General features: G+C 45.9%; 1 protein-coding gene across 1 annotated transcript in view; it reads right to left on the reverse strand.

Moving 5' to 3' along the window:
* bmp6 (bone morphogenetic protein 6) overlaps positions 1–26,667 on the reverse strand; it is a 43,715-nt gene that overhangs the window by 8,904 nt on the left and 8,144 nt on the right. The window contains exons 3-5 of the mRNA XM_076013746.1: positions 7,723–7,915; positions 3,711–3,859; positions 3,421–3,618 (exon numbers count right to left, since the gene is read on the reverse strand). Coding sequence (XP_075869861.1) covers positions 3,421–3,618; positions 3,711–3,859; positions 7,723–7,915 — 540 coding nt within the window. The remainder of the gene's footprint in view (positions 1–3,420; positions 3,619–3,710; positions 3,860–7,722; positions 7,916–26,667) is intronic.

The following is a 26,667-nucleotide window of genomic DNA, read 5'->3' on the forward strand; positions in this document are numbered from 1 at the left end:
ACGGCCCGTTGAAAACGTGGAAATGAGAAAATAACAAGTCCCAAAGTCTCGCAGGGGAATACAGCAGGGAAAATAAAGTTTCACGGTTAAAAGGTTGTTTCATATCCTCGACGTTTTCAGTCGGCGCGGCCAATTTTTCTTTTTTTTTTTTTCCTTCTTCGAAATGGGAATCACAATCAAACTCCAACAAAGCTCGGCATTAACAAGCTGTCTGCGATCCCTCAAATACGGACAAAATGGATAGAATGGGTTTTCCCCCTGCCCTGAGTCAAGCCGATCCAGCGATTGGCCACACAGGTCAGTGGTTTGCAATTGTTAGCCAGGGCTGGAAAGTATATTTAGAAAACACACAGAGTAAAACAATTCCTGCTTAGGTTTTTTTTTTTTCAGCCTTCATATAGAAGCTGGTTCACTCTAAGATCGTATGATTGGGCACCGGGAATGGATAAAACACCCCCCTGCTAGCTCTCAGGAGTGGGGTGGGGTCGAGGCGGGGGGGGGGGGGGGGGGGCATCTTCCACATGTTCTTTCCCCCCCGTGGTCTCTCCACAAGACGGATGCTCTCGCCATCATCCATTCCGCCCCCCCCCTGCCCCCCCGTGTCTCTGGTGTGAGCGATGCGGTATTGAAACCATATGCCCTCCTGAATTCCTGCCGGATCCTCCCGTCTCATCCCATTCTCGGCGGCCCTCTGCGCTGGCCGCGGACGCCGTCGCGAGGAGAGGGAGGCCTCCCGGCTTCCTGTGTCGGATCTAAATATTTACACTCCCCGTTGTCCCGAGTGGCGAGGCGGGAGAGGCCTGTGATGTTTTGGGTTATGTAAAGTGCAGTCCTGCAGGATGCGTACTTAACAGATTGTCCTCGTTGGGGGAGATCTGCGAGCAGATTTACCTCGGGTGGGAAGTTTCCTCAGGATCGGGGACTTGGGACGGAGAGGCGCAATGTGCCCGCTCGTGATCCCTCAATGGAAATAAACTTATTGTCACGTATTGAACGGCATCAGAGACGTGTGCGAGTGTGTAATAGTTGGAAACTTTGAAGAAGACAATGTAAACATCAAGTGGTTACATTTTAGATTGCCGCGTGTATTGCTCTTTCGCCCTCTCCTGAGCTTGCCTGTGAACTACGGTGGCCTGCGCACTCAACTTGGGTACCTAGTCCAACCTTCTTCTTCGTTGGTTTTATTTGAAAACCCGAGCGTTCACCCTAATTACGAGCTGCCAGGCAGCTGGATTGTCCACACCAGACGTCCTTAGAAATGTGGCGGTGCAAGATGGAAACTAACTGGGAGCAAGAACTAAGAACCGCTCTACGGGTAGGAAAACCAATTTACTTTTATTGTACTGCAAGTACACACTTTTATTCATGTATTTATGTTGCTGTATATTACGTTTTTGAATCAAGCCAAACATTACACACTGGACCTTTTAAAGCCAACCCAGATTGTCGAGCACCCCGTGTTTCCCACCACCGGCTTCCACGGGACACCTAAAGCTGAAGACTGAAGCTAACCGGGAGTGAAAACAGGTCCAGAGCGAACATGTGTTCTACTCCAACCCCTTGGAGCATAACGAATGACCAGTCCTCCGTCTCCGCTGTTATGTCAGCCGCGGCTTTCATCTCGTACAATGACTGGGAGTCGGGCTAGGAGGGGAGGGGGAGAAAAAAAAAAAAAACAACTCCCCACAGGAATTTAACTCACAGCCTCTCTTGTGTTAACAGCAGCACTTTGGGAAAGTGAGATAGATGCAGCGAACAAGCGAGGAGCTGGAGCCAAGACGTTTCAGCGAGCTCTCACGGACGGCCAGATGGAACCCCCATCAGGAGGAGCAAAAAAAGTAGAACTCCAAAGGAGTAAATGGGAGCTTTTACAGGTGCACAATTCAAGTTTATCATCGGAAAAGATAATAATTCTCAGCGTGCATAAATTTTGAAAGGTCCAAAATTCTGCAAGAAATACTTGACCAGATTTTTCCAACAATGATGCGCGTCTCCAGCACGTTGGTGAACTCCCAGACATGAGAAAAGCTGATGTGCGACACTTTGAAGATAGCATGTGCTAAACACACAGTTGTGCACAAAAAAAAACATCACTCTGCCCCAATACCCCACTGGTACTTTGTGCCAAACTTAATAATGTTCATGCCCGCCAGGCTGGAACACTGTGTTGTCTTCGTCCCCTTCGAAACGCGCAGAAAGCCCAACAAAGTATGAGTTTTTAGCAGGAAACTAAAACAGGAAGTTGAACGCGGAGGGCTAAAAATGCTGTTTCCCAGATAACAGATATATACGGATTTGTAGGGGACTTTCACGGTGCGGGGCCGCTAGTTTTGAAAATGTCGCACACAAACTTCAGCTCTATGTCGATGGTAGAGTAAAAACTATGACCTCCGAAGGTTCCGCGGCTACGCAGCTAGTTAGTTAGCCGCCGGTCGTCACGGCACTGCAACATCGAGAACGTGAAGGCGCGAGCTTTATGAGCCGCGCCAGTAACAAGCGCACTGAAGTCACTCAGGAGCAAAATGAACTTTACATGCAGCCGGGGAATACGCAGCAGGTGAAATGTGGGCAACTGACACATCTGGATCGAAACGGCTCATTGCATCATCCGCCGAGTACGGGGGGGGGCCGATAAGGTTCAGCGGATGATGTCACCTGTCAAGATGAATCCGCAGCCTGTATCCTACCGTCAGGGGGATACTTAATAAATCACACTGGCGAGCTACATAAAAAGCAGCCAGCGTCTATAATCGTCCCCGTCCTGCGGTACATATATTCTTATCCGACCGGAATCTGTGTACCGCATGCCGCGCTAAAGATTAGCCATTCACCTCGCACACCTGCGTTCCTCCTGGCTCAAGCCCCTGTGACAAATTAAATACCCTCCTTCATGGCTCCTAAGCTCCATCTGTGTTTTAGAAGGGATCCAGAAATCCCCTCCAGAGATGGCATCTTAAATACACACCACCGTTCAAAAGTTCGGGGTCAGTGGTTTCTGCATTGAACTCCCATTGTAGCCAGCTTCATGAAACTGATCTACTGGATTGCTGTGAAACCGTTACTAGTGCGTGAAAATCAGTCAGGCTGTGCTGAACACATTACGGGACAGCTTGAATCGTGGAATGTCGAATTAAATGTGATTCTAGAGAATAAGTATCAAGTGTGCAACATGCGGCCATCATTACAGAAATTCAATGCTTTAGAATTGCTCAAATATGTAAACATTTATAAAAACAAAGCTTTGTGTTGCAATCACACTTAGCTGTGTGTGCTAAACCATAAAAATACTGAACAAAGCATCATGATTTATATTTTCGGCTCTTTAAAACAGCCTAGCTCTTGGACTGAAGGGGGGCGCTGAACAGACGGATCTGACCTGAAGTACCGGGGGTCATACAAAAAGAAGGCTCTGTCACTGACCTGCCGGGGCCAGGCCTCTGGATCCGTCCTGCGGCTGCGTGGACCGGTTGCGATTCTGCTGCCGGCGCTTCCCACCGGCGGAGCGGGGCGAGCGAATGCGCACTTCGCTGACTTTGAAGAACGCCACCATGAAGGGCTGCTTCTCCCACGCTCCGTCCCGTCCCACCAGGCCCGCCTCCTTGGGGTTGATGCTCCGGCCTGAAGCGGAAGGACGCGCGCGGCGCTCGTGAATCGTCCGTCGCCGTCTGAGATCGGTGAGACGCGAAGCGTAAACGGAAAACGCATCTTACCGCTGCTGGTCTCCACGCTGACCTGCAGGCCCAGGTTGTGCACGGGGCTCATCACCCACAGGTTGCTGGTGGCGGTGATGTCGAACTCCAGCCAGCCCTCGTCGGAGGCCCACAGCCGCCGAGTGTCCAGCAGGAAGAGGTCTGCCTCCCTGCCAGAACATTGCGCATTAATTATTAGTCAAGGACGCTTTACGTTTTAGTTTATTACACGTGTATATAATGGACAAAGCAGTTGAAAAAAGGGGCCCATGGATGGAAACTAGTTTCAAAATAGTGTTTCATCTGAATTATGGCACTAAATCTGGAAAATACATACCGTTTGTGCCTCTTTTTTTTATGAAAAACCTGCATATTACCTCCATCTTTTATCATTCATTATTCAAACAAGAGATCATAACAGAATAATAACTACGGCATGAGACATTTGAAGTGCAAAATGACTGATACCCTTTGAGTTTATAAAATTAGAAAACACATTTTTAGCCTCTTAAGAGTTTCGCAACAACCCCTTGATAACGCGATCGCAAATGAGGACGTGGTCTTTCTCTTTCGCAAAAACCAAATGGGAACCCGGCGGCCCGTCTCCCGGCAACGGAATCATAACAGTGTGACAGCAAGATGGATCGCAACACTTAGCAGAAAATTGCTGGGATGCACGCCGTCGCACTCCGGAGTAGCCTCGGCCATCTCGGAGGGACGGGGAAAAGTGCAAATCTTTGGAATGGTGCCTTGCAGGTATGTTAACATCATCTGCGGTGGTTTGCCTAACTACACTAAAAAAAAAAAAAAGATTAACAAAAAAAAAAGAAGAGAAAAATGGACTAGAGTGGATCATGAAAAGACAATCTGGAGGAGGGCCCTCTCCTCCCACCGGCCAATTACGGCAGCAATAACATAGCGTCGGGGTCCGTGGGCGCCTCCCCTCTGGCCGACATCAAAAGGCTCGAAATCGTCCAGGTGTTCGGAGAATGCCCCTGCGGTCATTCGTCGGCGGCCGCTCTTTATTGCTCGTTAATGAGAGCGTTTACCTCCCCGCCCACACACACACACACACACACACACACACACACACACACACACACACACACACACACACACACACACACACACACACACACAACACACATTCCAGGCCACCACCGAGCTCACACATTTGGTGCGGCGCGGGGTGGCTAATATTTCCACAGCGTTGTCTTCGGCCAACATCAGCAGATGGGGGGGTTTGGGGGGGGGGTCCATCAGTCGGACCGACAAGTGGGAGGATCTACTGTAAAAAGCGCTCACTGTTTAAATGAAGCGGAATAATGAGGTCAAAAGGCAGCTGTGGTGCTTCTTTTGACAGGGCAGTAAAGGCAGTAAATCTCCTTTATAAGTGCTGTCAGCAGGTGTTGGTCAAAAAATAAATAAATCACAGCGTCTCTCCCACTTGGTTCAGGCGCTTTCATCTGAGGTCCCCAGTTAACACTTGTTTTCAGAATCTTCATTTTTCATCTTCGACTCCAGGAAAAAGTTGCCTCACATGATCAGTCGCCTCCCAAAAAATGTTATACCGCATTGAGACCTCCGTTTGCAGAAGGTTTATCCAAAGCTGTTGATTTTGTTGACCACACTATTTTGCTTCCCAAATGACATCATTATGATGTTCAAGAGCTTTCATATAGGTTGCTTGACAGTACTGTTACTCATCGTCAACCATCTGTCTGTGCCCAGTTAACATTTGGCGTCCCCCAGGGCTCCATACTCGGCCCCTTATTGTTCCTTGTGAACATAAATGACTTGGCAAATGTCCTGACCTATACTTTTTGCTGATGATACAAATTTGATTTTGACCAACTAAAAATATCAAACTAAACATTGAAATTGGAGGAAATTGTACAATTCAGGTTTCAACCACTAAACTCTTGGAGGTTTGGATTGACGAGAAGTTGTCATGGACAGAGCGTATTAAGCCTACTCTACTCTCATCATCAGAAAACTTAGTGGTTTCATATCTCAGGGTGTCCTTCTACACTGTATCATAGTGGAATTTATGTGCATCTCAGTTATTTTGACATTGATTGAGCAAGTACGTACCCTTCAAACTTTAATTAATCATTCATCGCATAAGAGAAATTCGACAGGCTAGCCAATTTTACGAATCAATCATATACATATATATATATATATATATATATATATATATATATATATATATATATATATATATACACATATATATATTTGTGTATATGTGTAAAAACAACTGTGCCATATAATTACAATCACTTCACATGCTCGTGAGGACGCTTTTGCAGAACTGCCCCCCCTGGTCACGACACCCTCATTTCTCACGCATTCCATTCCAGCTGTCAGTGAAACCACCCCGATCAAACGAGCAGTACAAAGGGTGTCGGCCTAATTAAGATTTGGATAATTACAGCTTAGCGGCAAAAACAGGAGTCTGTGTTTTCTTCTTCGCGGGAACGAAGGGCATTAGAACGCTGGTGGATCCCAGCGCTCCATTTCTCCTTCAGGCAGAAAATGGGCCAAAACAAATCAGACATTTTATACCGATAACTTTTACACACAACTCTTCCGACAACCTTCCGATTGTTTAATGGCCTGAAATACCCGATGGCTTTGTCAGCAGATGCCCTTTGCTCCTCGAATTTATTATTACAAAGCGTGACCTGAGCAGATATTCTCGCTTTCAGAGCAGCGGCACCCAGGTTGTAATTTTCTTCAAAGGTAAAAAACCCTGTCCTACAATAACAGAGAAATTGGAGATATATGGGCCCTTTAATCTCCGAATATCCCCCGCAAAAATAAAAGGCTTCACCAGCAGGCCGGAGAGCACAAACCAACCATTGTAGGGATGAAGGAATGCAGCAAATAAGAAGCTCTTGATACTCTCAGAAACCTTTTCATAAGCAGAAAAATACACTTTGTCAACATCTCTGCCTCATGTCCTTCCAATCCACCGACCTCAGAGCAGATCGGCCCGAGCCAAGCACTGTAATCTGAGGACGCTTGTTGCGTGTAGAACCAATATTTATGGCTTGACGGTATTAAACACAAACTCAGAGGTCAATGAAAGTGACTTTGATCCACGTTCAGTGGCAAACACAATACACCGGGTGACAAAAGGTTAATAAAAAAAAAGCTCTGGGCGGCCCCTCAAACAAAATCAGAAATAGGGATGTTGATCCGCCCCTGCAGACAGAATGTAAATGTTTGGCGTGCATGAGCCGGGCTCATGCGGGAGAGTTTTGCGGGAGGATTTTCACCCGCTGCTATTTTTAAAAAGTGTGGCTTTGCTTGATTTCACAATGCAAACACGGCAACGTCCAAGAGTGTGTCAAATAGAGGGGGAAATTTTCTTTCTGTTTTTTTTTTTTTGGTCAATATTTTCTTTTTGTGAATTAACAAACGTCGAGTCAGCACGGCTAGTCTTTTTGGTTTCACTATTTTTTCGACCACACAGCGCAATGACTTGCAATGACTACAGATTTTATGGCCAAAAACTTAATTAAATTTGTATTTTTTTTCCTGTCTAATGTCTGAGTCGAATGTTGAAGTCTAAGTCAAACTCTACAATTACACAAGAGCAAAAGTTGTGGCAGCCGAGGAAAGACATTTCCACTATGCAGATGACGCTCAGATTTATCTTATGTTTTCAGGGACAAATAATTTGTTATCATCTTATTCATGTCTTTTTTTTAATTTTGCAAGAAACGTCCCTCTAAACATTTAGACATATTTATGTTTAATTTACACAAGTAAGTATTTTCAGTGTCAGCAGTCATTCTGCTGGTGGATTTGCTTCTCCTTTTGCGACATATTTCTAAAATGTATGCATGCATTACCAAATCGCATACTTCCGGCAAACTCAAACTTGGTTGAATTTCTTCGCACTTCAATTCATCATTTTTAATTTATGATCATTTCTCAATTCTGCACCTACAGGGGTGCTGCCAAAGCAAAAGGAGTTTCCGCATTCGACTGTGGTGTTTTTTGGGTTTTTTTTTTTTACCTGTCCGGGTGCTCCTTGACCACTTGGTAGACCCTGAGCAGGAACGTGTCGTTGCGGAAGGCGCGGCTCACACACTCCTTGTAGAGGCGGAACTCGGCTGCGGTGACGGCCTCGCCCTCCGGGATCAGCGAGAGGTTGAACTTGAACTCCTTGTGGTGACGCCGCTGCGGAGAGAGTTCCCTGTCGTACTCGACTGCGGGGGAGGAAAAAAAAACAACACACAAACAGGACGCGGAGCGCGTGAGGTCATTGCATCATCCACAAAGAGAAAAAAAAAAAGAGACATTAAGCCAAATAGTACGTGTATTTCGCAATACATGTTTTCTTTTTATTATTTTTTTTTTATTCTTGGCCTCTTGGATTATATTTTTATTCGACGGATCGAATGGAGCTAGACATGATTCGCAGTCAGTCTGGATGTCAGACATGGCAGAAGGAAACCACAGACGTCTTTAAAATGATCACATAGGATTTATACTAATAGGTTTCATGGAGTCGAGTTACCCTAGAAAAAATAAAACCCTATTATCTCCAGCTAAAACCCATGATCTTTTCAGGCTGCAGCAAACTTGGAGGCATTCTCTGACCACTTCTGACGGCACGGAATGACCTAAAACCAACGCACGGGCTCCCGCCTATACTTTTTAGTTGCAAGACGCGCCATAATCATAATGTGCTCTTGCAGCTCCTCACACAACCAGGGATTTTGTTTGCCCCCCCCACCCCCGCCCGAAAGAGAGAGAATGGACAGATCCCGCTTGTAGACGGTGGCGCGGAATGAGGATAGTCGATGAGGAAGCAGCGGACAGAAATACCCGGGCATACATGAGTAAATGCTAACTATAATAAGCTGGAATCTGCAAACGATGCAAAAGAAAGAAAGAAAGAAAAAGGACAGTGACACAGTTGCACAACGACTCAGAACACACCACAAGGCGACTGCTATAAACACATTCTTTTCTCGAGGAGTCACAGTCCGTCTAATTAAAGAGCCAATTGTAAGGCTGGGGTTTAAAGCAGGTCATGGTGGGACAATGCGGGACGACCATAAGTGACAGGCTGCCTAGCTAGGCCCCTTTGCATGTGGCGAGGGCATTAAAATAATCAGAGCCGGCGTCTCAAGAGCAGGACGTCGCAATCGCAGCATGAGACAATGGTGTTCTTCAATTTTTGCTCAATTTAAAGGCTGAAAGATGTCATTAAGAGATGCCAAACTAGCCCATTCACTGCCCAAACAGTCGTCTCCGACTATAGCACGGCGTGATGGAAGCCTACCGCTCCTTAGCGGAAAGACCTCCCGTTGACTTTGCCGAAAGTACGACTGTACTTTCAGTCTAGTCACACAGCTACTCACAATGACGAGACACAATGGCAAAACCCGATCGTCCAGTGCCTAACCTACCATAACGACCATATTGGATCAATCCTCATAATAAATAAGAAAGAATCAACACATTATGGTGGAAAGCAGGAGGAATACATATGGAGCTTTTTCAGCTTGGAGAACATATGTTTATCTTGAGCTCATGAATTATGAATTAAAAATCAGTGTTGCGACTATTCTAAACTGTCAGCAAGATTTCATCAGATCAGTACAACGAAAGATTTCTCGGATGTAGCTTGTGTCTACTTATTTCAAACTCAATTTTGAATCTAAATCTAAAAGCCCCAATAGAAAAGTATTGGTAATGACATTGGCGATACGACCTTTGGTTTTACTTGGTTTTGGATCACAATGGGAATCACTGGTATCGCACATCACCACAGATGAAACGTTGGGTTCATTTCATGATGAGATCATCGGCTAAAAATACGTGCCAATGACACACTTTGTTCCCCCGAGCCATCGCTGACGGGCAAATTGCGTGGATGCGGATACCCTGGAACCAATCAGACACTCCCAAAGAAGAAAAGTGGCAGTTGTAACTCGTCGTCACACCCAGGAAGGTCGTCGGCGTTCCCGTCGCCCAAAAGGCACTTTCCCAGTTGCACAGACGCAGAAAGTGACATCCAAGGACAGGAAGTGCCGGGCGGGGAATGAAAGTTTTTCTAGCTTGGCCGCTCACAGGAGTCAAGCCATTTTCTCCTCCCGCTTCTCTTGCTATTTCAGCTGTCTGAGGGCGAAGGCGGGGTTACACCCCAGACAAGTCGTCGGGTTAATGCAGGGCCAAATGAAGACAAACAATGCTAGACATGTTTTTGGGCTGTGAGAAGAGGCCGTAGTACCTGGAAGGAGCTCCAGTCAGACATGGTTCAAAGAATTGAAGTCCACACAGAAAGTCCCCAGCACTGGAGATCGAACCCCCGACCTTCTTGCTTACAAAAAAAAAAAAACATCTGGAACGCAGTGCACATTGCATCAACTCGGTCAAAACAAATTATAATAATTGATGCCTGCAAGGATTCAGATCTGATTCTTCACTTCAGACACTTTCCACTGAGGGAAAACCACCAATAGAGCAGGAGATGTTATTCCGATCAGCCTCGCCGTGACTGCTATCAGATGTGACAGTGGCCGTTCCATCAGCTCGGCTCCGCCGGCTGCCCACACACACCACACACACACACACACTCAAGTCGAACTCTGAGTGTGTCCGTGTGTGTGTGTGTGTTTGATAATGGGTCCGCTGCAACGCTCAGTGGTAGATAGATCATCCAGCTTGGGTGTATGGACGATTTAAGCAGAGGTCACGGCGCTCCAAATGACTCTACAACCCTGCCTTCAACAGCTCCGGGCTTAAAGACCAACAATTTTATATTCCCTCCCTGAGAATCAAGTGACGGGGGAAACTCTTTGATAAACTGTCTCTGGGTAGCCAGAAGGTCAGGACGAGGTCCGGCAGCATGAAATATTTATCACATCTGCCGCATAACATCAAATATTGAAGACTGCCTCCGATGGATTTCAACTTGAATGACAATAAAAAGGAGGGGTGGGGGGGGTCAGTCCTTCCACTGATTAATAGTTGCTTTGCATTGAGAACTATTCTCCAAATACATATGGCTCACACACGTAGGTGCATTTCTACTGCAGATTCTGCAACGCCGCCGTGACGCAAGTGTCGATTTCCAACGAGAGCCAAAACCGGGAGTATTTTACAGCAGGAAAAGGTAAAGGAGGACTAAGGTTACAATCGGCCATTCCCATTACCCACTGACCTGCACAGATCTCACAGTGGACTGAAAATGAGGGTACACCGCAAACGGCAAGACAACTGGGTTACAAAGTTGGTGAACCGACAGACGGTCTGGTCAGTTTTAACTCGGAGGTTTTGATTTGTTCCCAACGCCAACATATTACTCACTGCAGAAGCATATCGTACTGTAAGATTTTGAAATCCCAAATGCAAAGACAGGTTGACGTCGACTGACGTAGGTAGAATTTTAAAGTCGGTATTAAGCTGTGTATCATGCCATGTGATCAACGCCATCATTAGCAACCGATACCACACAGTCGATCTCGGCTCATATCATTGTGTTTACCTACTTCCATAACACATAAATGACAAAAAGCAGTTCACCCATGTAAACCTGCACTGCTGCTGCACAACCAGGCCTAGTATTTCATGAGGATAAACATACTTTGTGGTCTCGCGTTGCCACTACACAAACCTTTCTTTGTAACACGTGAAACTGTAATAACCATATTTTTCAAAAGAAAAAAAAAAAAAAAAAACCAAACAGTTTGTGCGACCTAATAAACACAAGGGGGAACGGCGCAAAAACTAAACGGCAGTTTGGCGTTCCAAAACTAAGAGAGAGGGTTTTTCGGCTTGGAGCCGAGGCACCTCTGGCTGAGCGGCGTTCCAGCTGCTTCTCCACCTTCGCAGCTTGAAATTCAATTGGAGCCCGCCGAGACTTCACGGATCTAGAATCAAAGGGAAAGCCTTAGCGCAGCAGTAGCAGTGGCGTAACCCCTGCGCTGGCGTTGCCGTGATGTGAGCACCGAGACGAGAAAGGAAAAGAAGAAGAAGAAGAAAAAGACGCTGGAAGCGACTTATATTTAGATGAGCAACTCATTCAGGCCGGCGCTATGTATGAAAAAGGGGTCATTACCTCTGCCGAGGAGGTTATTTTTTCAGTAGGGTTTGTTTGTCTGTCTGCATGGTTGACTGTCAGCAGGATTACACACACACACACACACACACACACACATACACACGCGAAAAAGAAAAAAAAAAAAGTAGTGAATGAATTTTCCACCAAACCCTGTGAAAAGGACGGAGCGCGGGCCAAGGAAGAGACCGCAGGAAGAGTGTTTACGCGTCACATCTGCGCACACAATCCGTCAGTTCCCCCTTGTAGCTGTTGTTGTTTTTGTTGTTGCGTTCCCGTGTTTCGCCGGAGGTTCATGCTAAGAGACATGAAAAACATAATCGGGCCCGAGTCTCTTGTGACCTCCGTCGCGTCCACAACACAGCCGAGGTTTACCGCGAGGGGAAAGAAAAAGAAACCCGAAGTCTAGGATTTCTGCAGTGATTCACCCAAACACCGCGGGGCCACGCAAACAAACAAAAGATGGAAAAATAAAGAGGGGAAACGCTCGGTCGGTGAATTCGCCACAACGGCTCATATGAATTTAATTAAGGATATGATAGCAGGTGAAAGGATGCTTGGAAGAAAAGAGGGTTCCGTGCTTTACGTCCTGTTTAAAAGTTATGTTCCTTTTGCTGTTGTGTGACACACTTCCTGTCTTTGTTCTTTTCCCATCAGTGTGACGAGTTGACCGCCCTGATGAGCGCCACCTATCGCTAACCCGCCCCTTCCTCGTGCAGCGTTTCACACCGTATCAGGCCGTAGTCTAGACGGCCGAAGAGGACCCATGCTGTATGTAGATCAGTGTGTCCTTTTTACTCTTCAATGTAAAAAGTGCTTGGAACAAGGGGCACAGAAACAGGAAGTGCATCCAACGTTAGCCAAAAACTGAATTAATTATTTTTTGGTGAAAGCTGGGATAGCATTTCTTGGAAACAATGCCATGTTTTTGTGCAGGAACTCCACCTTTGTGAGTTAGTCTATGTTTGATTATTTCTCGGTCTATATTTTGTGAACCTTGTACAGTCTTGTTTTGATATTCATGACATAATGTATTCTTCAACATTACGGCCAAAATGCAAATAGCCTGATGTCTCAACTGGAACTCAGCATTCACTCCCACCGCAATAAATAGGAATTCCAGTCCCAATCCCAGGCACATTTGCAGATGGTTGTTTTTCATTCCAGCCCACCAGAAAACAGTGTACTTAGCCCTTTGTTTACATCCTCACACAAAAGAAATGCTCACTATTAGCTTTCCCGCCAAAAACTGACGCTCTGCTGTTCCTTCCGCGTGTCTAGAACGGTCTCAGAAGGCTGGGGGAAGGCGGAGGGGGCGAGAGAAAAAACCCTCACTAACTGCTCATTGTGGTATGCAACCTTCAGAAAACAAGAAGTAGCACCCCCTGCAGACTAACCCTGACAAAGGAAAGTGCCTAACAAATGAGGCGCCGCACGGGGAGGGTTGCAAAAGCACAAGGCGACCAAGGCAGTCTGGGAAGCAATGAGAGGAGGCGAACTGGAGACGGCGACAGGGAGTGAGATGGATGATTTCCAGATTCGCTTGGACACTTTGGTAGAAGCTGTTCTCTCGTTTCCACCTGCGCAACATCTGGTGCTGCTGTTCCCTTCCTGCTGCCGCGGCCTAGTCAGGAAACACGCACGCGCACGCACACACAGGCACCCCTTGACCCTGGGAATCACTTTCCATCACATGTATTCATGTGTTCCTTATATACGCTGCCGGCGCATAATGAATGGATGTCAGTGCGGCCATAAATCACCAGGCCTATATTGTGGTTGTGAATCTGAGCTCACGGGCCGGCGTTGAAAATTTTAAGATATAAAACAAGTAGATAATCGGTGACAGTGTGTGACACGGAGCATCCATTACCGCAGTCTGTAGGACAGTTCATCCCCGTTCTATCATGATGCAAGAGTTCCCTGGAAAGTAGGGCATTCAAAATGATATATGAATTCATTTAAAGGTGTATTAACAGAAATAACAGGCCATAGTAGAAAGGAGACCTGGTCTGGATGAGCTCAGACCAGAGGAAGGGGCCGAGAAAAGGCTTTTCTCGTCACAGCTCCAAGGGTTCGGAATGCAGACAACGCGACATTTGTGTGAAACAATTACTGATTACAACACAAGGGGTACTAAAAAAGGTGCAGAAAGCGAGAGCGCGTGGAAACCAAAAGGCAATGAAGGTGGAAGGTTACACAAAGAGGGACAGAGGGGAGAATCTCATGACAGTGAAAAGTTTACAATTTTGATGCCCTAATGAACGGCTTGGTAGGCAGGACGGTCGAATAAAATAAAGTGTAAAGAATAGGGATGTTAACAATTAATCGATTATCGATTAATTGTTGATTAAGAATTTAATCGATTAAATTGAATTAGTCGCAATTAATTTACCTTTTTTTTTTACACGGCCAATATCATTATAACAGTGTAGTGGCAGGAAAGAGTGATCCACCTGTAGATACTGTGATGGTCATAATATACCTAGAACAAGTTACTTCAGAAAAAAAAAAAAAAAAAGTTGAAATGTGACCCATTAGAAGGAGGACACATTTTCACTGATCTCGAATGTAAAAATGGGTCACATTGGACTCAACTAATGATTAATGACTAAATAATATCGATAATTTGCATCCCTAGTAAAGAAAAAGAAAAGTTATCCTTATACTTCTCGAGCCAGTCAATTCAGTCTCTAGTAAAGTGAAGAGTCCATCACTAATACAAAACCGTTACATCCCATTAGAGTGTGGGCTAAAAAATGATGATCTGGAAGTAGGTGCACTATGATAATATGAAGAAGAAGAAGGAGAAAAAGAAGAAGACGAAGAGGAAGAAGAATTGTACAATAATGGTGGGGATGGGGTCGGCTGGGAAAGAGCAGTGGGTACCGTGCAGGATAGGCTCGTCTGTGGTCGGTGGCCGAACGTTTCGCTCGCAACTCCCACCGCCTGGAGGCCAAAGCCTCGCGGGGACAGCTGGCGAACAGCCGCGTGCATCAAACCCCTTCCCGTTTCACTCTCTCCTTCTCACACACACACACACATCCCATAACCACGGAGCAAATCAACAAACAACCACCCACCATCACCAAAATACTTTCTGGCCCACCGCCGGATCTTGACTGGTAAAATCAACCAAAGGGGATGGAGGGATGGGCGGGGGTGCGGGGGGGCATACTCATACGGGTTTTTCTCAAAGGCAATTATGCCGGCGTCAGATATGAATCACCACTAATGAGAGGACGACTGGAAACGCCTCAAAGCTACATAAAAAGTCAGGTGATTAGGATTAGTGAGGACACACGGGTACGATCGGACGACGGAAAAAAGCCGCCGGGCACAACTTTCACAAACAGCCTTTCTGACGGACGCATTTTCCAAAAATCGATCTATTCCATCTGCTCTATTATCCAATTTTTGTGGCAGATTAGCTCCAAGCTACGGCGCAAACACACAAGTTCACATTTGTCTCACGAACTGAGTCGCAGGGGAAGCAAAACTAAAAAAAAACAAGCGGATACGAGGAGGAAACTTTGACATTACGAGTTTCAAGCGAAACGCATCAGTGCGGCTCAGCCAAATATATCTGCAACACATCCGACATATGGGGTTTTTGTTGTGAAAAAAAAAAAGATGCTACTGATAAAACATCTTGCAGCTTTTGCGAGAGGAGATGAACCCCAATCGCCAGCAGGGTAAGCCACTTGGATTTCACAGCTCCTACTTTTCCGCCAAGCCAATTCGTGCTCGCAACCAGAGGCAACGCAAACGGCGGGCTGGCGCTTTCTCAGAGGCCGAGGGCTGGCGGGCGCCTCTCCTCCCGAACGCTGAGACGTCGAGTGCCAGTGTTGACATTCAGTCTGCGACACAGGTACATTTAGAACGCCGCGGTTTTCCGTCGGCCTTGTAAGCGAGGCGCTGTTTGGTTTTCAGCCCTCCCACTCAGTGTCCCCTGGAAGAAATGGGATGACTGCAGTCGGAACCGCTGACCTTTCTGAACCAACATGAGGGAACAAGAAGCCAGTGTGGCTGCGAAACCAGCGTAGCGCTCCTCTGCAGCGGTGGCCACTCCGGTATCATTTACACAGCGGCACGGGATCCTCGCGTTTGCGTCTTGCCAAAACCCCCAAATCCCTGTAAGACCCTCAAAAAAAAAAAAGCTGACTGCTTACTAATTAAATCTGCCATGTACTATTTCCTCCCGCCGAGGTCGTGAGAAGGAGTGGGATAGGGAAATGAAAGTGAATACCGGGAAGCAGTGGGGTGAAAAACATCAAGAGAAAAACTGGGGGAATTTGTTGTGCAAAACCTGTTGTTACTGTCTGAGAATTTGCAGATGTCCAACCCGATGAAAAAGACTTCCTTCCCTTTTGTCAGAAGCGTGGGAGAAATTTCATTTGCCTAATTACAGCCTCTTTCTCCCCTTGAAGGTTTCTGAGGATTGGTCAGATGCGTCTCGCCGCTTGAAGTGACGCCGCAGAAAGCCTGTTTAATTAGTCGAAGACAGAGAGGGAAAAAAGGGCGCCGGGCCTCTTTTTCTCGTGAGACTTTCGCAGCCGACTCGGCGACCCGCACTTTGTAGTCACACTGGGACATCCAGAGGTCCGTTGCACATGGAAAGCAGCAGTTTCGAGCGCAAAGTTGTGTTTCCTCCGTCTCACTTCTCTGCGTTACGGGGCTTCGTAGTCAGGCAGCCGAAAATCCGCTCCCGAGGTTGAGGCAGCGATCTGTGAGGGTCCGCTGGGAGTCGTCATTAACTTTGAAGCATGCGCGCGTGTGTGTGTGTGTGTGTGTGTGTGTGTGTGCGTGCGTGCGTGCGTGCGTGAGAGACTTTGGAAACTCATCCTGTTCTCTGATCTTCTCCCCTTGTTCCGGCATCAAAGCCGACACACTGAGAGCCGCAGGACCAGCCAAGGGCCACTGGCAAAAGAACCAGAGTTATGCATGTCGATGCACCCTCCCCACCTCCCACCCTCTCTCACACACACACACACACACACACACTCACACAGCATGTCTGCAACCATCAATTCCTAAAAGGAATATGTGAGGCAGTTGTGCGTGATATTTTTGCAGTTACACTCACAATGACCGCAGCGAATCTCTAAGAAAGGAGCTCACACACTCCCTTTTGCAGACGGCGTGAGAACATTTAGCGAGCGCGGCAAGGTCTCACACCCAAACCACACAGTGGAGTGAGGAGTCGGGGCCGGGCAGAAGCAGAGGTCCACAGCGAGGTCCTGAGGCAGTGAGATCAGCCCCCTCTGTGGCCTGCAGAGGTCCGTGAGCAACACGGAACAGCGGCCTGCGGCTTTATTGATCTCCGTCCAGCGCGAGTCGGGACAGTGATTTTTCGCACTTGAGCGCAAATTACTTTTGCATGACAGGGGGGCGGGGGGCGAGACGAACCGGGGAGTGTTTCCAAAGCTGCGAGCAATCGGGATGATATGTGGCTTTCGCGAAATGAGAGACATCGACGTGAGCCGAGGACTCGGGCCAAACATTTGTCGCCGATTGCCGTCATCGGGACGTGAAAGTATCTACGAGTTCGGATCATCTTATTAGTTTGTCCGAACGTGCATCCGAAAGAATGGACCGGGATGCTTTAAAAAAGCCAGAGGCAACATTTTTAACTGTCCCATATTGGGCAAAATTCATTGTACTAGTTTTCCTCCAATTCCGTCCGCCTCCAGCAAGTCACGGAACTCCCCCAGTAAAAAGAAAATTACATCCTTTACTTCTTCTGCTTGAGCCACTACTGCGCTCAACACGCATTCCTGGAAAATCGTCCATTTGTGAGGTCATAAAGGACACGGATACTGCTCCCAGGTTAGCGACAGTGCCCCAAACCAGAGTTCGTTCTACCCGCTGAAACAACTTGTTTTCGTTGGAGAAACGTGGATGGTGACACAGATCATGGATTTTAGGAGAAGCCTGTAGACAGAGGGCTACATTTGCTTTTCTTCTAGAGTCCACAGAGTCCTTGCAAATTTCCAACGCTGTTCCATTGGAGTGTAGGTTGAAAAATTAAGATCTGAACGGGCAACCTTCCTACTCACTACTACCGAAAGACTCAAACAAATCCTGATAGTATTTGAACAATTTTTCGTCAATATTACATGATCACTTAGGGAACAAAAAACTCCCCACACACCCAAAACACAGTTCAGAAAAACACAAAGTCAGCTGACACATTATTGTCAGAACTCAAAAATCTCCCTTGGTTGATCATCCAACCTGACTTTCTGAAGAGTTCCAGCAGGGGAAAAAAAAAAAAAAAACTGCTCTCAAAGGTAAACTATTGAATTTCATCTACATGGCTACAAGACCCGGCTTACAAATTGCACGAAAACTGCGTGTTGTGAAGAGTCAAAATCCCAGATTTGAGTGGATCCTGCTGCAGAGTCGCCTCTAGTGAATAAGACTTGGAGTCCAGTTTTGAAGAGACCGCTTCGCAGAGATACAAGATATCTTTAAATTCTGGGTGTATTCCGACCTCTCATCACTAACTCCCTTTCTAGGGTCCAGGAATAAAAAGAAAAACAAAAAAAAACGTGTTTTCTTCTTTCACACGTTCGTCCCTGCCTGCTCCTCATTGACTGCCTCCCACAGGTTAGAGTCTGGGATGACCTCACAGGCCAGACATCCCCATGAACGAAGGCCTCAGCTCAATCATATAATCACATTCTTCTATGGCAATCGTTCTCCGTATAATCCTGGTAAAAAAATATATATATATCTTTGAGTTTGTCCGTCCACCCATCCAGTGCCATGGTACAATGTCAGGCCTCGCGGGATCTATCTGCACAGGAAGAGTGTTCGACTCCTGCTCACATAACCCCGAGCTCTGTCACCACCGTGGCTGCATTCCACACAAGATGATGACATGAAGTCTGAAAACGCATCTATCTGTTGTCAGATTGAGACTTTTTTTTTTTTTAAATCGGCGTGTGGGTCTGTGTACACGTGTGTTTGTGTGTGTGAATGTGTGTGTGCTGTCTGGCCCTAAGGGTAGGCGGATAATTTGCCATAATTGCCTCCCTGCTGAGGCTTCACTAACAGATAGACATCTGAGGTATGGCTCCTGGACTGAGCAGCCTCGGTATTTCCACCGACCACGGACTGACAGCTGAATGTTTGCAGTCATCGGCTGCCCGTCGGGACCCCCGGTTGGCTTCTGTTTGGCTGGATGCGCCATACCTGTGTGTCAGTGGGAGATGTAATTCCATCAAGCGCAATTATCCTGGATTAAGATGTGAGCTCATTCACTCGCCCGCACGGTTCACTGGTGCAAATGCCGTCGATCCATTGGCTAGGGTCCCTCATTTTGCCGCAAAAGTAGAAAAGAAAGGAATATATCGTGGCTGGAAATAGAAATTTCTCTCATTCACCAATTAGTACCATGTCATTTGGGGTGGGTGGTATTTTGCCTCAGACATGGATGGATTATTGATTCCTGCTAAACCTGACTAAGGTCCAAGATACTTTGATGGCACCACACAAGCAGAAAGGAGACAAGTGGGTTTTTTTTTTTATTCTTAAGTTGTTACTTGGGTTTGGGTTCATGGCCACAGTAGCTTTCCAAGGGGTGCAATACTTTTTCCTCTGTGAAAAAAACCACCATACCAGAGCATACCGAGCCAGAAAATACCAAAACACAAGAGGCTCCACCGTCTGCCACCAGACTGGTGAGTAGCCAATGAGTGAAAGTTCAATTCCGGGCAAAATATCCGGACAAGGTGGAGTTTCACAAAAGCCTTTAGTGTCAGGAAGTCCAAACTTTTAAAATAAGCTTATAAAAGACTAGAACCACAAAAAGACAAAATCTAATTTGGTAACAAAGTAAACCAAACCACTCCCTTTTGTGAAGTGCTTGCAAAGAAGTAGTGAGGGCCAAAACCTCATTCACTTGTAAAAGATTGGAATATATATGTAATGAGTCGTTACATTTTATTTTTATGATCCAAGTCATTTATAAAGTTGGCACCGTGTTTGATAGGAATGTTTTTGTGTTGGCTTTGTGTGTTGAATCAGGATTTAAACGAGGATACATCTGGGATATGAGTTGCGGTTTTGCACTGGAGTCAAGATTGAGATCCTTTTTTTTTTTTTTTTTTAACACTGCTAACTGGTGGTCAGGGCAGCATCCTGAATCCCCAAACAGGTGTTTTTTTTGTTTGTTTGTTTGTTTGTTTTTTGCCAAATTAAGATCCTGTTGTTGGACCTCACAACAGTCTAGACCGACCGTTTTTGGTAAACGCTGGGAAAATATACCTTGTCTGGAAACACAGGGGAACTTCATGGTAAAACCGTGGCAAGTTTGTGTGCATATAAATTGCATGTGAATGCTTTAACACCCGTGTCCATAATCAATCTTTACGCAGGTCTGTTTGAGCACTTACACGTCTATATGGCCGCAGAGAAAAAGCTAAGTGACATTAATGGCCCGGCTGCGATTTTTCCCTCAAGCCCCTGCAAAAACAAGTGGTCTTTTCATTGGACGTCATTTTGAGCCAATGAGCTTTCAACAAACGGTTTGCAACGTCTTTCTTTTTTTTTTTTTTTTTTTTTCAATCGTGGGGGAATTTCCATGAAATGAGGACATAAATGAGCTGGAGGAGAAACAATGCGGCAAATATTTCAATCCACTTTTATGCAGCCTTAATAAAAATTTAACTCGACAGCGGTGCAGCTGTCACAACAGCACTGAGTCAGACTGACGGTGAGCCTACGCCTTGATTTTCTTCGATCAAGACTTCAAATGTCCTGAGAGGTCGGAAGATGTCACATGAGATGCGAAGTGATTGCGTTGCTGGATGATTAAACGTCCGAATCAACAGCCACATTTCACGTCGTTCCTTCTCAATCATCTTTTTCCCCTCCTTTTTTTTTGGCAGAAAAAACGCCAGCGGCCACTCTGTCAAGACATGCACGAGAAAATAAACACAGCCAAAAGGCCGCGGTTATAAACAGAACCAGTGACACCAAAGTCTTTGCCCTCTAACTTTTGTGACTAACAACAACAACCCGAAACCAGACTCATTTATATTGCATTACACGGCGGTGCTGCAAGATGCATTGTTTAGAGTACACAGGAATGTCTGGATTTCTGGGAGGAAATTAGCGAGAAGCAAGGCTGGTTTGTTTTTCCTGAGATACAGCAACTTCCGATTTCTATACATCATGCCAATTAAAACAGTGTTTGTTTGTTTTTTACGTCGACTTCAAAAAAAAATTGTTGGCAGCAGAGGAACAGGTGTACTGATGATAGTACTCCCCGACGCTGATAAAGATCAGCATTTATTTGGGAAAAAAAATCGGTGACCGTGGCACTCAAGAGGATCTGATTGTTTGAAGAAAGAAACCACTGCTGTTGTTCCTTCTTTCTGCTTGAGATTCAATGTCCTTGATGTTTGGCTCCATTTCCTCGGAGATTTATAGGACGGAGGACGACTCCTGACCGCCTACTTCTTTGGGGTCGTGACCGCAAAAGCTTCTCAAAAAGTAGAAGGGGGAAGAGAAAGAAAGAAAAAAAAAACGCCTGCTTTGGAGATTCGCCGCACTTTCGGCGCAAAGTGAATATTCCATAAACAGATGTACTCTCGCGGTTTCGCTTTTTCTTTTTTGTGCCGGTCCATTTCAAGCAAAACAAAACATTTCTGTGGGTTCAGCCCCTCATTTTTATTGATGTCGCTTCAATATGAGAATGGCGGTCCTCAGGAAACCCAAGAAAGCATGAAAAGGTCCCATAACAGGCTGCTTATTTATCTGAAGTACATTACGGCAGATGTTCTGCCTAGGTGGCTTCAATCGCCCAACAGCACAGTCTTTGCTTTTTACCGCCGACACGCAGGGGCAGGCAGGGAGGCCTTGCTGGAGTGATCTGCGGTGAGTAGCGTCTGCTACTGGGCAGCGGCTGTGCACGCGTGCACATCTTGAGCATGTGACCGAGCGAGGCTTCTTTTGGGCCCAGATACGGAGGAAGCCGGTGTCAGGGCCGAGAGATTGATCTGTCCTGAGGGATCAGATAAATAGGGAAAAAATATCTTTGAAAAATGGAAACGCAGCTGTTTCCAAGGGGAGAAGTCGACACGACGGTAGTCCCGCATACCACCGGCACACGGTAGAAAGTCAAAGCCCCTCCGCGGTGATGTTTGGGAAGTCCATGTCCCCTTCTTATCACTGCAGATTCAACGTTTCTCTGCTTCGACGCGTGCCTTAATGTTGCTCTCCACCACTTTATCGCCCTATCCGCACCTCTCCTCTTTTGTCTTTGGTCCTGCCTCAGTGCGATTCCCTTTGCAAACTCCGCGGTGACCACAATACTTTTCACCGGCTTGCAGACAGAGCGTGAAACACTGATAAATCAGTCCGGGGCCGGCCTCGCTCCCTGCGGGCTAACCTCGCTGTAAGATCTACTGCTTGTTTTACATGTGGGCACAGCTCCAAAAACAGCCAGAGTAACCAGACACCTGGATATTCAAAAAGCAGGTGGGCCTCGAGGAGAATCGGGAGAAAAATAATCAGCGTTTCTAATAATACATCTGTCCTCCGTGTCAACACATTATTGGTGGAGCGAAAGCGCAGGGGCGCTTTGGTGTTCTCGACCTTGTTTGAGTTTTGTGCGGAAAGCCAGATATGAAAACCGCCGTGAAAAATGAAGTGTTATTTCAATTTGAGGGGCCGCAGTAAGAACTGTTCCCTAAACACTTTTCCTTTCCATGTAGAATGCGGTGAGCTACAAGCACAAGGTCAGCGCAGAGTTGTCGCCGACCACCGTAAACAAGCGCCTGCAACAAGACATTGGGGGAAAGGCCTTGTTGGGGGATGGCAGTATGTTTATTTGGATAACTACATAGCAAACAGTGATCAGTAAAGATGGCATTTGGCATTATCAGAGCACATACTGACCTGTGCTGTCCAAATAGCCATTGACATGATCTGATTTTTTTTTTTGCACAAGTCAAGGATGTTGCTTTTATGACTAAATGATATAGTTTCCAATTCAAGCCTTGGAATCCTCAGAATGGAGGCAACATTCGAGGAGCCTCAATTGTGCGAAATTACGAACTCTCGGATTGTGTCTTAGAACGACCTTTAGCATTGCTAAAAATGAGACTTCCTCACTGACAAGGATTTACGTGGGGCCTTTCACCGCTCAGATAAAGTGTCCAAGAGACTGGCAATTGAGGGGCGTGGACGCTACAGGAGGAAGGACTGGGCAGAGTTTCCCACTGCACATCCTCAGTGATAAGATCCTTTTATTCAGCAATGCTCGTCACGCCGGGAGCAGATACGTGATGCTTTGGGTGTCCTCGGTCAGCGTCCAATCCCGAACTTCTAGCAGACTTGCCGAGATTCAAACAGCAACGCATTGCTTCATTTGGTTCCTTTCTCAACAGCCCTCATCCTCACGAAAAATTCTCCTTGTTTTGGGGCGAAACTTTATTGAGGTCCAAACCCTATCCAAAAGAGTTTGGCTCTGGCTGGAAACATGGGATGAAAAAAAAAAAAACATCGGGTAGTTCATATGGCTTTGGGGGAAATTGAAAACAGGTGACGACAGGAAACAAATCAAACCACTATCAAGTCCTTCCAGATACGTCCATTACTTACCCACAAAACAACAAACCCGCACACAGCGTTGCTCTTCCTCCTCTCAGCTCTTTTTCTCTTCGCACTCTTCCTCCAATGGACCAGTCTCCAACTGTTTTCCTGCCAGCATCGTGTTTGGAAGTCAAGCCCCGGGTCGGCCTAGGGCTCGTAAATTTGTCAGCGGCAGGGGCGGTTGAAAGGGAGGCTACTTGCTCAGGAGGGTCGGGAGCATCTGCGCCCCACACGGGGCTTTTTTTTCTTCTCACTTTGGCCCCACGGTTGTTGTTTCAGGCACGTCCTCTTTAGAGACATGACCAGCCTGGGAAGACACGGAGGTCCGAGGGGCACAGCTTTCTCCGTGACTCCAGTACTTCTTTGACGGAGGCAGAGTCTTGTATAACACGGTGGAAGTTCTTGGGGTTTCACAACTGCATTTACGGCGACCGCCTTTCTGTTCTGGCGTCTTTGTTCATTCTCCGGCCCCTGACCCCGACCTCTGGGACAAAACTCTGCCCCAACACACTTGTCACTGTCAAACAAACAATTATCGCTGCTCGTCCGTGTAAGTATTTGTATCCACTGTGTTCAGCAGAGGTGTGTTTTTCAAAACTTGTAGGTGAATATATATTCCTTAGCTGGCTGTTGAGACGTACGAGAAAAAAAAGACACTGTCCCAGAACACAGTAAAGCCACAAGTCACTCCCCCATTGGCACATTTGACACGTGCAGAAAGTACAGTTGCCTTTTTCAGGACATGAAAACATAAATGTCAGACTCGAAACTCACATCTGGGGGATCGTTGTCCAGAGGCACTGCACAACAAAGGACGATTACAACACAGACAAAAACAAGATGGTAACTAGCATGTGGGTTACTCAACAAAACTGCACCGCTTTCCTTCAGCAGCTCCTGGAAGGAATGCTGTGTCTTACCATAAAAGTCTTGCCATAAAAATACCGAGGTTGTTTTTTTTTGTTTTGTTTTTTAAGTTCGGACTTAACACATCTGCATCTGTTTTTACGGTCGTTCACAAAGTAATGTTAGAGTGTTTTACAGGGGAAGCTTCCATTCCGATCTGCCCATAAGAAACCATCCAATACAAAATTCACTTTATCGTTATGTTCTTCCAAAAGTACCTGTTTCTAATCCCTCACTGAATGGCCCAGATATTAGTATATCCTTTACCTTTTTGGCTTACTTTGCTTTTCAGATGAGGGCAATTAAAGGAGCTCTTTGTGATGTCGCAAAGGGACAACACCGCTGCTGTGCGACTGCCAACGTGGTGTCTGCTCTCCTTGACCACATCACAGCTTCCTTTTTTGTTGGCTCACAAATAAAATAGAGTCCAACAACACGCATCAGTTTTGTTGGACCAAAGCTAAAACAAAGTGTGTTTTGCAGAAGTTGAGTTCCTCTTCTCTCTTTATACTACAAGTATTAATTTTCTAAAGTAACAACATTGACTCAGAAGTGAGCAGTGGAAATTGGAGCCGAAAACAAATGCTCCAAAAGGAAGTGCTAAGTGATGCTGTTAAAGTGATTAAAGTAATGGTTCCAGAAGGGTTTGAATCAAGGGCTTGTAGAAACATAGCCCACCTCAACCATTTGTCAGGATTCTGATTTCCTTCAGGTTTTTATCATTCTTATTACAAGTAACGCTGTGTTGAGATTACTTGTATTTAGATCAAGATTTGCCCCATCTTCAACCTTTCTTATTTGTTTTCTTAAGCACCTGGTTGCTTTTGTCGGCATGCTATTAATAATCGTTTAAAAAAAAGTCAATCCACTTGACCACAAATCAAAACTCAGGTTTCCATACATACATATTTTTATGAAACGCATTATAAATGTAGGGTTCAAACAGATGTGCGTGGTAAATTCCAGTTTGTTCTCATGAAAACCGACATGCAAGCACCCTCGCATGCTCATACCACTTCAGTTCACGGCAAGGCAGCTAAAAGTCAGGATAAATGAATATATGTGTCCATCTATTCTTCTCTTCCCTTCCATTTCACCGGGATCCAGTGTCAGCGTTGGCAGGCCGAGCTGGGTTTTCCAGTCAGCGCTCTCCTACGCAACTGAGGCTGTTGAAAGTCGACTTCTTCAGCGCGCTCAAACATTCAAAACAATGTTACAAACCCCATTCTGAAGGCATATAGTACATGTTGAGAAGTCAGAAATATGAGATTTCAAATCACATTTCGGCCTACGTAGACTTAACATGACTTAGGCCCTTTATTTGTATATACACCTGTTTACGTATACAAATTGGAATGAAATAACTCTGTATCTGTCTTTTATAGAACCAAACACATGTGCTGTTGCATTTAGGTATATGTGTATAGATATACAAATATATGGGTGTAACAGTCAGAAACCTAGTGAGAAATATGAGATTATGAGTTTTTTAATTGATTGCCGTTGTACTATCAGGTTCCCTTTTCATGTACCCACTGTTTATTATTTAATTGATGGTTTACTTCTTGTCCCGGTCTTTTGAGTACCTAATCTGCCTATAAGTGAAAGTGCCTGTAACTCTTTTGTCGTTTTGAGGTTAGAAGAGAATGTTTCTGTAGTTTATAGTTAGTACAAAAAGTACTGCAATCTTGCTTGCAACTTGCATCTTCGATTCTGGACCAGTCTGATGTGATTTTTTTTTTTGCATGATGAAAGGGCCTCACTGACAAGGATTACCTCACAAAATGAGTTATCTTTTCAACCCTCTGCCTTACACCCCAGCTCATGAAGGACCCTAGAGTTTCCGCAATACAAGAATTCCCGAGATTTAGGTGTGGAATATCACAGAACTGCCAGTACTTTGAGAGAAATTTTGGTTTTCGGGAAAACAAGCAACATTCCCTAGAGTCACTAATGCGTGGGATCACCACTGCATCACTTCGCAAGCACTCTCGCCCACTTTAAAACAACCCATGCATGTCAAAGCGGCCGCTAGAGATGACAGACGCACGAAAAGTACAAGCTGAGACTGGACAGTTTCCAGTTTGTTGTGTAATTCCTGATGTGAAAATGTGTGAATTATGCGCAAAAGATTGCTTGCTATTTGGTCCAAAACTGATGTGAAGAGCAAAATAAAAATTGCGAAAAAGGTGAATGAACAAAATTCAAATGAAACGGAACGAAAAGGTGATTTTTTTTTTTTTTTAGGGGGGTGTGGACTGCAATTTTTTTTTACAGCTCTACAAATGTGACGAGATGGAGGGAGAGACAAAGTGGGCCGATGTGCGAGCGGACAATGAGGCATGGCAGAACAAACAGAGCAACATTCCTCCACGC

Source organism: Nelusetta ayraudi, unplaced genomic scaffold, assembly GCF_046127955.1.
Source record: "Nelusetta ayraudi isolate G7.1 ecotype Tasmania unplaced genomic scaffold, CSIRO-AGI_Nayr_v1 ptg000155l, whole genome shotgun sequence".
NCBI lineage: Eukaryota > Metazoa > Chordata > Actinopteri > Tetraodontiformes > Monacanthidae > Nelusetta > Nelusetta ayraudi.